The 11,834-nt window shown below is 49.9% G+C and overlaps 1 protein-coding gene across 6 annotated transcripts in view; it reads left to right on the top strand.

Moving 5' to 3' along the window:
* Positions 1-496: 496 nt before the first annotated feature.
* Positions 497-11,834, top strand: part of Adck4 (aarF domain containing kinase 4) — a 19,669-nt gene continuing 8,331 nt past the window's right edge. Inside the window, exons 1-10 of one of the 6 annotated variants that reach the window (XM_005414027.2) lie at positions 777-865; positions 1,246-1,350; positions 1,469-1,588; positions 1,713-1,779; positions 2,875-2,952; positions 6,213-6,335; positions 6,466-6,551; positions 8,010-8,150; positions 8,237-8,318; positions 8,878-8,971. In XM_005414027.2, coding sequence (XP_005414084.2) covers positions 1,249-1,350; positions 1,469-1,588; positions 1,713-1,779; positions 2,875-2,952; positions 6,213-6,335; positions 6,466-6,551; positions 8,010-8,150; positions 8,237-8,318; positions 8,878-8,971 — 893 coding nt within the window. In that variant the 5' untranslated portion in view covers positions 777-865; positions 1,246-1,248. Of the gene's footprint in view, positions 947-975; positions 1,011-1,245; positions 1,351-1,468; positions 1,589-1,712; positions 1,780-2,874; positions 2,953-6,212; positions 6,336-6,465; positions 6,552-8,009; positions 8,151-8,236; positions 8,319-8,877; positions 8,972-11,834 lie in introns of those variants that run through there. The other 5 variants (XM_005414030.2, XM_005414031.2, XM_005414028.2 and 2 more) reach the window with 5 other exon arrangements.

The raw sequence follows: 11,834 nt of genomic DNA on the forward strand, positions 1-11,834 counted from the left end.
CCTCTCTCCCTCTGTCAGTGGTGGGAGAGATCGCTCAGCCAGCTGTTTCTGTCCCAGACGGCGGGAAGGGCGAGTCGCTCCAACACACACGCGCACAGATGCCTGGAAGCTGATTTCCTGGGATGCCAGCGTTCCTGACTCAGCACTGGGAATCTTGGCTGAGTGTGTTCTGGGAAATGTCAGGCCTGAAGGAAACAGAGGGCCCCCACTCGCGCCATCCCGCAGGTGGGCGGGGAGCAGAGGGAGCAAGGTATGTGCGGGAACAGAGGCTCAGTGTGCAAGAGAGGGGTTTATGTACAAGGGAGAGTTGAGGGTGTGAGTGGCAGACAGTTGGCACGCAAGGCAGGGGATTTATATGCGCAAGGAAGGAGGTTGGTGCCAGGGTGTGGGTGTTTGTGCAAAGTGAAGGAGCCCTATGTGCAAGGGAAATGTTTGCTCAGAAGAATGTATTCAAAGGAGAGATGTTGAGCCTACCATACCAAAAGTAAAAAGAAAAAGAGAGCCTGGCAAAATGTTCGTGCAGAAAGGTGTGGCATTTGTGAGGGACAGTGATGTCGGCAAGAAAGACATGATAGGGACCAGAAGGTCTGCCGCAGGCGCGAGCCTCAGAAGTGAGTGGAAGGGACTAGCGGTATGTGCGCGCTCCCGCAGTCCCCCAGCAATCCCGGCGGGCTCTGAAGTACAGACACTCCGCTCTGATCCTTGGTCCCGCCCCGGACCCGCCCACCGCGCACAGCGGGGCGAGCTCCCCATGCCCATCAGCGAGCTGCTGCTTCGCCATTGGCTAACTGACCGGAGGGGGCGGGCGGACAGTTCCCGGAAGCACGGGAGGCCCCACGAGCAGCGGACCCGGAGTCCAGAAGCGGTCGGTGCTTAGCAACGGGAGAGAGGTGCGGTGGGGAGGTGGGGAGGCACGAGATAGACTGTGGGTGCCTAGCCATGGAGGGTAAGGCGGTGCCTAGCAACAGGGGGATAGCTCCAAGAAGTAGAGAGGTAGCCCTGGAAGATCTGTGGGTGTCTGGTAACGCGAGAGGGGTAGGGAGAGTGGGCTTGGGAGGCGCACAGGTAGAACTGTAGGTTCTGGAGGAACTGTGGGGCTCTATTAGCAGGGGAGAAGGTCTGTAGTAGATAGCAATCTTAAAAGGGGCTGACGCAGGGCAACCTGGGGGCCTCCCAGAGAAGCGGGGCGCGGCAGGGAGCCAGCCCTAAACTTCTACCCTAAAGATTCCTCCTGTTCTCACTTAGGCAATGTGGCTGGAGCTAGGGGGCCTACTGCGGGGCACCTGTGGACAGCTGGGCTGGAATGTTGGTCTGCTTTGTGGGGCCCTGCGGCCTAGGCCCCACTGGTGGGTAAGAGGTGGGAGGAGGTCCCCGAGGAGAAGAATCTCCGCAAGGCTTCATGAGTGGCCCAAGGGGCCAGCCAGACCCCGCATCCCTCGCTCTTTACCACAGTCTACGTCTCTTGCAGGGCCCCTGTGGGGGTTTGGGGGCCCGAAAGTTTCATCAGGATGGAGCTGGGAAAGGCCTGGGTGAGGAGGACATTCGGAGGGCACGGGAGGCCCGTGTCAGGAAGACACCGCGGCCCCAGGTAGCATCACCCACCCACCCAGCCAGCAATACCCTGTGCCTCGTCTTGGGATGGGGTGGCAGCGGGTCGGTGGGATTCGGGGCGCTGTCCCCACCTTCCGGCCCTCAGAGCTTCTGTTCCCCAGCTGAGTGACCGCTCTCGAGAACGCAGGGTACCTGCCTCCCGGATCAGTCGGCTGGCCAGCTTTGGGGGTAGGTGTGACTTTGAGGTATCAGGGTGTTACCTAGATCGGAGAAGGCAACATTTACAGGATGAAGCAAGAAAAGGATGAATGAGAGATAGAGGAGGGAGAGCTGGGGAAAGGACAAAAGTCAAGATGGGTAAAGCCAAGAGGAATGTAAATGATGATAACATTTATTGTGCAACTGTTATGTGCAAGGGCCACTACACAGGGACCTCTCTGTACTAAATTGGTGACTTTTTTTTTCCATTCTAGAGGTGAGGAAATGGAAGCTAAGAGAAATGAGGTGACATGAGTCTGGGTCGTGTAGTGGGATTGTTGAAACTGGCCTGAAATAATTAGAAAAAGAGAGCTAAACATAGAGAAAAGGAACTGTGGACAACAAAATAGGAAGCCCCAGAAGGGCAATGATTTTAGGGCTTTTGTGTGTGTGTTAACAGGGACGGATCCAGGGCCTTCACACTGAGCTGCATCCCCAGCGCTTTACTTATTTGTTTTTTTTTTAATTTGATACAGGTCCTGCTAAGTTGGTAAGTTGCCCAAACTGGGCTCGAACTTGCAATCCTCCTGCCTCAGCCTCCCGAGAGCGCTGGGATTACAGGCATGCTCTACCACACCTGGCTTCAGGGCTTTCTTACCTTTGGTTATACAGTAGAATCAGCTGGAGTGCTTAATAAAATACAAATATCTAGTCCTCGTCTCAGACCAGTTCAGCCAGAAACTCAGGAGTGGGCCCTGGCATTTACAAAAGCTCACTAGAGGACTCTGAACTGCTGGGAGAGGGACAGAGATGTGGAAGAGGGATAAAGAAAGAGAAGGCCTCACTCTAAAGGGCAGCCTAAGCTGCAAAAGTGTAAGATCCTGAACTGGACACAGAGATGCAGCATGCAGGCCCAGGTCTGCAATCCCAGCTACTCAGTAGGCCGAGACAGGGGGATTGCGAGTTTGGACAACTTATGGAAAGACCCTGTCTCAAAATAAAAAGGACTGGGATGTAGCTCAGTGAGCACCCCAGCACCAGAGAGAGAGAGAATGAGAAAAGAGAGAAGGTCTGAGGAGAAGGCTGCAGGCAAGCAGGCACTCAGGATCCTCTCTCCCTCCCCAGGACTGGCTGTGGGCTTGGGGCTGGGAGTTCTGGCTGAGGCAGCCAAGAAGTCCCTGCCAGGAGGACATCTGCAGTCAGGTGAGTGAACCTCATCTCCTGGGTTCAGACCCTGGCCTTGCTGTGTGACCTGGGCTAAGTGGTATCACCTCTCTGAGCCCCAGTTTCTTTGCTGGGAGATAGGGGGATGACAGTGGATTCATCTCTTAGGGTTGCTGCAAAGTGCATAGAACCAGGGCTAAGCCACTGTCGCGGCTGTGATAACAGAAGCTATTATCCGAAAAAAATATAAGCCACTGGGAGTTGCGAACTCTGAGCAAGGGAGGAAAATAGTGCTGACAGGAAGTGTATACATCAGAAGTGGAATCATATGTATAGAATTTGTAGGTGAGATTCCTTAACAAGTCCTGAAACAGAGGTGAAGGCTGATAGTCAAGATTAAAATGAGACTAACGAGACATTAATTGACTGCTGGCATGTGTGAACGGTGTTTGACTGTGAGTTTGAAAAAATCAACTATAAAAGGCATTTTGAAGCCAGGTGTGATACAGGTCCTGCTAAGTAATCCCAGCAGTCTGGGAGGCTGAGGCAGGAGGCTCATTGTGAGTTTAAAGCCAACTTGGGCTACATAGTGAGTTCAAGGCCAGCCTGGACTATATAACAAGACCCTGTCTCAAAAAAAAAAAAAAAAAAAAAAGACATTTTTGGGGAAAAATTGGGAAAATCTGAATATAGACTGGATAGGAAGGTAGGTATTAGGCAATTACATGTGATTATAGTACGGTGATTATGTAGGAGAATATCCTCATTCTTAGTAGAAGTTAAGTGAAACTATATGTAACTTAAGCAAAATATAGTGGGTTTTTTTGTGTGTTTTTGAAACAGGGTTTCACTATGCAGTTCAGGATGGTCTTGAACTCACTTTGTAGCCCAGGCTGGCCTCGAACTTGCAGCGATCTTCCTGCCTCAGCTTCCTGAGTGTTGGGATTACAGACATGCACCACCAAACCCGGCCTTACATGACCATATCTTTTCTTTTCTTTTCTTTTCTTTTTTTTTTTGGTACCTGGAATCAAACTCAGGACCTTGCACTTGCCAGGCAGGCACTTGTGCCACTGAGCTGTATTCCTGGCCCCAAACACAGTGTTTAGTGTGCAGCTATACAAACACACACAGAGATAAGCAGAGGAGGCAGGATGTTGCTAAATGAAGGGGAAGGGTGTTCCTGATATTACACATGCAATTCTCCATTTGGATTTTTTTCAAAATGGAGAAGTCAGCTGTAGGTTAAGCCCAAGCTGAGTCTGAACTCTGCTGCGCCACTCTGTGTTATGCCATCCCTGACCGGGCATGGACCTCAGTCTCTTAGTTCCTACCTTGCACAGTAAGGCGTGGGTAGTTCTGAATTCTTGTTTTGGTTTTTTTGTTTGTTTGGGGTTTTTTTTGTTTTTTTTTCTGGTACCAGGAATTGAACTCACAACCTTGCACTTGCCAGGCAGGCGCTGTGCCACTGAGCTAAATCCCCAGCCTCAAAATTCTTGGGTGATGCTTGGGTTTCAGTCAGAGAATCCACAAAGGCATCTAGAATTCTGCCAGCATTGGGTGAGCACTCAATAAATTCTTTGTGGTTTTTTTCCCCCTTTTTTCTGGTACTGGGAATTGAACCCAGGGCTATTTGCACTGAGCTACACCCCAGTGATTTTTAAATTTTTTAAAAAATTTTTCATTTACTTAGTTAATTTGAGACAGTCTTGCTACGTAGCTGTGTAGCCCATTCTGGCCTCAAACTCACAACAATCCTCCTGCCTCAGCCTCCTGAGTGCTGGGATTACAGGCGTGCACCACCACACCTGGCTTATTTTTATTTCTGACACATACTAAATGTACACGTATATGGGTTACAGTGTAACCTACCTTTCTTTTTTCATTTCCTTCTTTCCTCCTTTCTTTCCTTCCTTCCTTCCTTGCTTCCTTCCTTTTTGGTGCTAGGGATTGAACCTAGAGCCTTGTGTAGGCTAAGCATGCACTCCACCATGGAGCTACAGCTATGGCCCATGTGACATTTCAATACATGTATATAGTATGTAATAATCAGAGTAGTGTAACTGACATCTCTATCATCTCTATAAACTGAAAATCAGGGCCAGGGATAGAGCTCAGTGGCACAAGCGCCTGCCTGGCAAGCGCCAGATCCTGAATTCAACTTCCAGTGCCAAAATAAAATAAAATAAAAATTATAAAACATCAGAGTAAATGCACTCATACACATTTGCATTTTTATTTTTTCGCTGTCAGACGATGATGTCCTCATCTGTCTTGGGACCTCTGGAAAACTCACTGAATATTTTTGGGAACATGAGAGTGAAAAAGAGGCAAAGAATATCTTAGTATTATGATGAAAATACTTGGATCTCACAGACCACCCCAAGAGGTCTCAGGGACCTTGGGGACCCTTGGACCACATTTGGGGACTTCTTGCCCCAAATCTCCAGAAGCTCCTCTCTTGACCACTCCTGTCTTGGCTTTTGACACTCATGATTAGTTTGCCTGTTTGTGTTTTTCATATAAATATAATTGGTTTGGGAGGCGGAGGCAGGAGGATCGCTGCAAGATTAAAGCCTGGGCTACATAGTGAGTTCAGGGCCAGCCTGAACTGCATAGTAAGACCTTGTCTCAAAAAGAAAAAAGAAAAACAATATGTATATAATTGATTGGACAGTGTATTCTTGTGTGCCTGTCTTCTTTTATTCTACATTATGTTTGTGAGATATATTTGTTATTATATATAACACTAGACTGCTTGTTCAATACTACACAAATCACCCTATAACTGTTCCACAATTTTTATTTTTTATTTTCCCTTGAGACAGGGTCTCACTATGTAGTTGAGGCGGACCTTGCACTCACTCTGTAGTCCAGGCTGGCCTCAAACTCAGGTGATCCTCCTGCCTCAGTCTATCCAGGGCTGGGATTACAGGCATGCACCACCTGACCAAGCTGTTTCACAGTCCTTTAGTCATTATTTGGATTGTCATTTGCCTGTTTCCAGTTTGGTGCTGTCATCAGCAGTGCTGCCGTGGACACCTGGTACTGTCTGTTGGGGGCCACTTTATACATTTCCCTTGGGAGGGGAATGGCACTGACCCTAGGCATGTGCTTTACTAGAAAGTTCCCCCTTTTCACACAGGCTTGTGGCAGCACAGATCTAAGTCCAGACTGCTGCCCATCCTTGCCAGCTGTTGGTGCTGCCTTCTTCAGTGTAGGTAGCCATTCTGGCAGCAGCCGTGGCGTTCTGGTTATTTTCGTGGTTGTAACATCTGTGGTTATTCTCTCGTTCCCAGACAGCGGCTCCCAGCTGGGCTCCAGCCCTTTGCTATCTGAGGCCAACGCCGAGAGGATCGTGCAGACCTTATGTACAGTTCGGGGGGCCGCCCTCAAGGTTGGCCAAATGCTCAGCATCCAGGGTACGGCGTGAGCCTCTACTCCTGACCCTGACCTATCTTCCACCCCAGCCCCATCCCCACAAGCCTTGACTTAGGGTACTCACGCAGAGCCTTTCCTCACGCCTCACTGGGCCCTCCTCCACTTCCAAAGATAACAGCCTCATCAGCCCCCAGCTGCAGCGCATCTTTGAGCGGGTCCGTCAAAGCGCCGACTTCATGCCCCGCTGGCAGATGCTGGTAAGTGCCTGGCAGGAGGCAGGCAAGGAGACTCAGTCCATCTCCTCCACACCCACCCGACCCCCTCTGCATTGCTCCCCCTGCCTTTTGACTCTGAGCTTCAGTTTCTCCATCTATAAAATAGGGATCGTGGGCCGGGGATACAGCTCAGTGGCACAAGCACCTGCCTGGCAAGTGCAAGGTCCTGAGTTCAATTCCCGGTACCAAAACCAAACAAACAAACAAACAAAAAAACCTGAATAAATTAGGCAAAATAGGGCTGGGGATATAGCTCAGTGGCATAAGCGCCTGCCTGGCAAGCGCAAGATCATGCGTTCCATCTCCGGTACCACCAAAAAAAAAAAAAAATTAGGCAAAATAAAATAGGGATCGCCAAAGTATACTCCTCAGACATAGCATCACTGTGATTAAATGAGAGGAAGGTGCAGAGTGCTTTATTCTGTCCTGGGTGCAGACAGCTCTGTCAAGACAGCAAAGCACAGTGGTTGGGGTTTGAGCCCTACCTCTGCTAGTCACAGGCTTAACCTCTGTGTGCCTTTGTGACCTCATCTTGGAAACGGAGATAGTGGCAGCCACACCTGTGTCACAGGGTTATGTAAATTAGTGCATAGTTTATATATTAGAGCACTTGGCTATTAGAGTAGATGGAGTACTTAGAACTGCCCTTGTCACACCACGAATGGCATGCAAGTTTGAGCTGTGATCATTACTGTTTCGTTATTAATTAAAGGAGATCATATCTACAAATAGGCTGGCACAGCACCTGGCCTTCAGTAAGTGCCCAAGACACAAGCTGTTCTTCTGATAACTGGGTGAAGGTGTGGACTGCGGATCCCAGCTGCCACCTGCCTCCCGATGCCTGTTCTGTTCATTTGCCTTGTGACCCCGTGTGGTTCCTGCCTCTCTGAGCCACTCCAAACCGGATTAGCCCACAGGAAACAGTTTTCCAGCATGTTAATTCTGAGTTAATACAATATAGGAGTATAATAAAGATTGTTATCAATCTCCACTGTGGAGACTGGGCATGGTGGCGCACGCCTGTAATCCCACTACTCGGGAGGCTGAGGCAGGAGGATCATTGTGAGCTCAAGGCCAGCCTGGGCTACAAAGTGAGCTCAAGGCCAGCCTGAACTGCATAACGAAACCCTGTCTCAAAAAGACCAAAAAAAAAAAAAATCTTCACTAAAAATAATAGCAGTTCCCGCACCTGCCCAAGTAGCTTAGGGAGGACAGCCTCAGGAGAGAGAAGCTGGCCTGGGTCTTCCAGTCTCCTGTACCTGGCAGGTCACCAGGGTAAGGAACTTCTTTCTGAGGCTCAGTTTCTACATGGGTACAATGCAATAGCAGCCAAGAACTTAGCCCGTGGTTATTACCTTATCAAAGAATGCTGAGCCCCAGGAATAAACTCAGCTGCCCATAACCATGATGGATGGTGATTTCTGTGACCACTCCCCACAGAAAGTTCTGGAAGAGGAGCTGGGCAAGGACTGGAGAGCCAAGCTAGCCTGCCTGGAGGAGGTCCCCTTTGCTGCTGCCTCAATTGGGCAGGTGCACCAAGGTGTGCTAAAGGATGGGACCGAGGTGGCTGTGAAGATCCAGGTGAGAATGGAGGCCAAGCAGGGGGAGGTGGGGTGGGCCTCCTGCTCTCCCAGAGGAGTGACTTCCACCTCCCCCACAACCCCCAGTACCCGGGTGTTGCCCAGAGCATCCACAGCGATGTGCAGAACCTGCTGGCCTTGCTCAAGATGAGCACAGCCCTACCGGAAGGTGAGGTACCTGCGCTGTCCCCGACCAAGGGAAGGCACAGGCCAGGGTGTGTCTGTGAGTGTGTGCCAGACAGAAAGGCGGTCTCTGAGCAGGGAGAGCCCAGAGCACACGCGTGTGTGACAGAGCCACGGAGAGACAGAAGCCCGGACCGAAGTCCAGACGCACGCAGAGTACAGCACAGGGAGGGGCGTCTCGGCGCAGAAAGGGGGCCGCAGGGCCGCATGTTTGTACCCGTGGTGTTGAGAGAGGAAGGGAGGAAGCAGACAGGCTAGAAAGGAAAGGAGGGGCAGCTCAGGCACAGGACGCCAAGACGGTAGCGTCGTGCAGCAATAGAGGAGCTGGAGTGCGTGCACAGCAAAGAGATGACCCGGGAGAGAGACAGCGGAGGGGCCGCGCTGCGAGACAGCAGAAGGATGGTGCCGACGATGATGCCATTAAAGGTTCCGGAGCAGAGGTGTGAGGGACAGCAAGAGAGACAGGACCGGGAGACACAGCCGGAAAGAAGACAGGGTGGGAACCCAAGGCTGGGCTCTCCCCTCACTGGTGCCATACCCACCAGGCCTATTTGCTGAGCAGAGCCTGCAGGCCTTGCAGCAGGAGCTGGCGTGGGAGTGTGACTACCGTCGAGAGGCAGCCTGCGCCCAGAACTTCAGGTGAGCGGATTTCCCTGTGAGCCCTGAGGAACCTTCACCTGTCTTCTGTGTCCTCTGTGAGTGTGGACGGGGCGCTGCTGTCTGGGTGTCAGTCTTCTCTGTCAGATGGGACACAGCCACTTCGGTCTGACAGAAGTGCTTAATTATATTAGTGAGGCACAGACGCACCCACTGGACTGCCAGATTGAGCAGTCTGGCAGCTCTAGGGATTAGAGAGGGCAGGTTATGCCTTCCCTACTGTGGGCAAGAGGACAAAGCGATAGAAGCATTCTGGAGAACAGTTCGGCATCACCAAGCAGGCCCTTACAGTCACATACCTCACAACCCACTTTCTTAATACTGTAGGGACACCTGTGCCAGTATACATGACCAGACTTTTCCAGAATGCTTTGAGCAGCATCGTTTTTAAGGGCCCCCAAAGTAGAAACAACCCACATCTATCACATTTACCTAGCAGGGTGGATAAATAAATTATGGTATTGGCAGAATATTATATAGCAGTGAATATGAATGAACTATGGCTACATCGACAGTGTGGTTATATCTTGGAAGTATGGTGATACAAAACAGTGACACCACCGGGCGTGGTGGCGCACACCTGTAATCCCAGCGCTCTGGGAGGCTGAGGCAGGCGGATTGTTGCAAGTTTGAGACCAGCCTGGGCTACAAAGTGAGCTCAAGGCCAGCCTGAACTGCATAGCAAGACCTTGTCTCAAAAAGACAAAACAAAACAGAGCAATGACACCTCAGCAGGATCCTCCACAGTGTGGCTCAGCATGTGCTGAAGGTCTCTAATGTGTCGGGCTTGGTACACAGAGTAAGAGTTGGTTCAGTGGAAGGCAGTGCTTTGGGCACGTGTCCCAGAGCCACAGCTTGGTGTCCCATCTCGCGTCAGCCTTCACCAGGCAGTGCAGCCTGGCTCCGGGCAGTGGCCTCAGGAGGGTGTCCTCACCTGTGTGTGTGTGTGTGTGTGTGTAAACGGAGACTGTGATGATCAAATGCTCAGCACGCAGCTTGCTCTTAAGAAGTGGTTCATACATCAGCGATCTTATAACCAAGGACAGAAACACCAGCCCCAAAGCAGAACCTTGAGGAGAAGACAAAACAGGAGGAGGGGCCAGTGCTCCCTCATCAGGGCCGAGGGTACCCTCTCCCCAATAAGGTTCTCCGGGGCCCATAAGAATAAGGACCCACCTGATTCCCCTGCCCCCTGCTTTCCTGCCTGGCTCCCTTTCTCCAGCATTTCTCAGGCCCTCAGTAAAAAGCCTCAGTTGTATTCTTTGTCCCCCAAATCTGACTCTCTATCGGTATTTATCTTCTTGTGAGACAAGGTCTCACTCTGTCGTCCAGATTGGCCTTGAACTCACGATGTAACCCAGGCTGGCCTCAAACTCACAGTGATCCTTCTGCCTCAGCCTCCCGAGTGCTGGGGTTACAGGTGTGCACTACCACCCTTGGCCCAAATCTTACTCTAACACTTACGTCCATCCGTAGTTGGTCTCTCTGTTAGGACATGGGCTCTGGTGGTCCAGACCAAGGCTGGCTGGCTGATCTGTTCCCCAGCGTAAGAACAGACAAAAAAGGATTCTTTCCTCCTTTTTATCAATGTTCAGAGGACATCATCCTGCTTGTATCCCTGGGGACATGTTCCAAACCCCCAGGGGATGGCAGAAACCCTAGAGAGTACTGAACTCTATAGGTATATCTGTGATAAAGTTTAACTTATAAATTGTTTGTTTTTGTTTTCAGATGAGGTGTCACTATGTAGTCCATGCTGGCCTCAAACTCAAAGTGATCCTCCTACCTCAGCCTCCCGAGTGTTAGGGTTATAGGAGTGCACCACCATGCCTGGCTGATTTATAAATTAAACACCCTGTTTCTGGAGCAACACTGCCAACAGAACACTCACTTTTCCTATTTAAGGCTTCTACTCACAGATTTAATGCCTTTTCCTTTCTCTCTGTCTTCTTTTTTTGGCAATGGTAGGGATGGAACCCAGGGCCTTGCACATGCTAAGCAAGCACTCTAACACTGATGTACATCCCCAGGCTTGATTATTTTCTGCCTTCACAAATAGCTAAAGCAATTAAACATTGTAACTGTAACTTTTGCAGTTTGAGATATAACTTAACATGAATTTCTTTCCCTTTCCCAGGTTCACAGACAGATTTGTTCTTACCATAAATCTTTTTTTTTTTTTGGTCTTTTTGAGACAGGGTCTCACCATGCAGTTCAGGCTGGCCTTGAGCTCACTTTGTAGCCCAGGCTAATCTTGAACTCGCAATGATCCTCCTGCCTCAGCCTCCTAAGTGCTGGGATTACAGGCATGTGCCACTATGCCCGGCACCATAAATCTTAGAACCCTCAGCCTATGATTTTTTTTCTTCTCTTATGGAGAGCTTTTACCTTTTTACCTAAAAAAGAAAGCAAGATCAGTGATCAAAAAAGTGGTGAGTGTTCAAATTCTTAAAATGTATCATAGTAAAATACACACCACCATTAATCCTCCTCATTTCAATTATCCTTTTCTAATCTATTCAAAATGTTTACCTTTCGCGGTCATTTTGACTGGGGAATAGCCAGAAGTCGCAAGGTGCCAGATCTAGCAAATAGGGTGGATGAGGACACGGTAGTATTTTTATGAGCCTACCTTTCTCTTGGATGGCACTTGGCATCAGCACTCACTGAATTTTTTATCACCCCTCATGAAGACACTCAGAAGAGCACTTCCAGAACTGCTTCAGAAAGTGGCAAGAATGATGGGATAAGCGTGTTTGGATTGAGTCAGTGTGTCCTTTACTATAATAATTTTTTCTTTTTGGTACCAGGAATCGAACTCAGGACCTTGCATTTGCCAGGCAGG

This window comes from Chinchilla lanigera, unplaced genomic scaffold, assembly GCF_000276665.1.
Source record: "Chinchilla lanigera isolate Chin_1 unplaced genomic scaffold, ChiLan1.0 scaffold00177, whole genome shotgun sequence".
In the NCBI taxonomy this organism is placed as follows: Eukaryota; Metazoa; Chordata; class Mammalia; order Rodentia; family Chinchillidae; genus Chinchilla; species Chinchilla lanigera.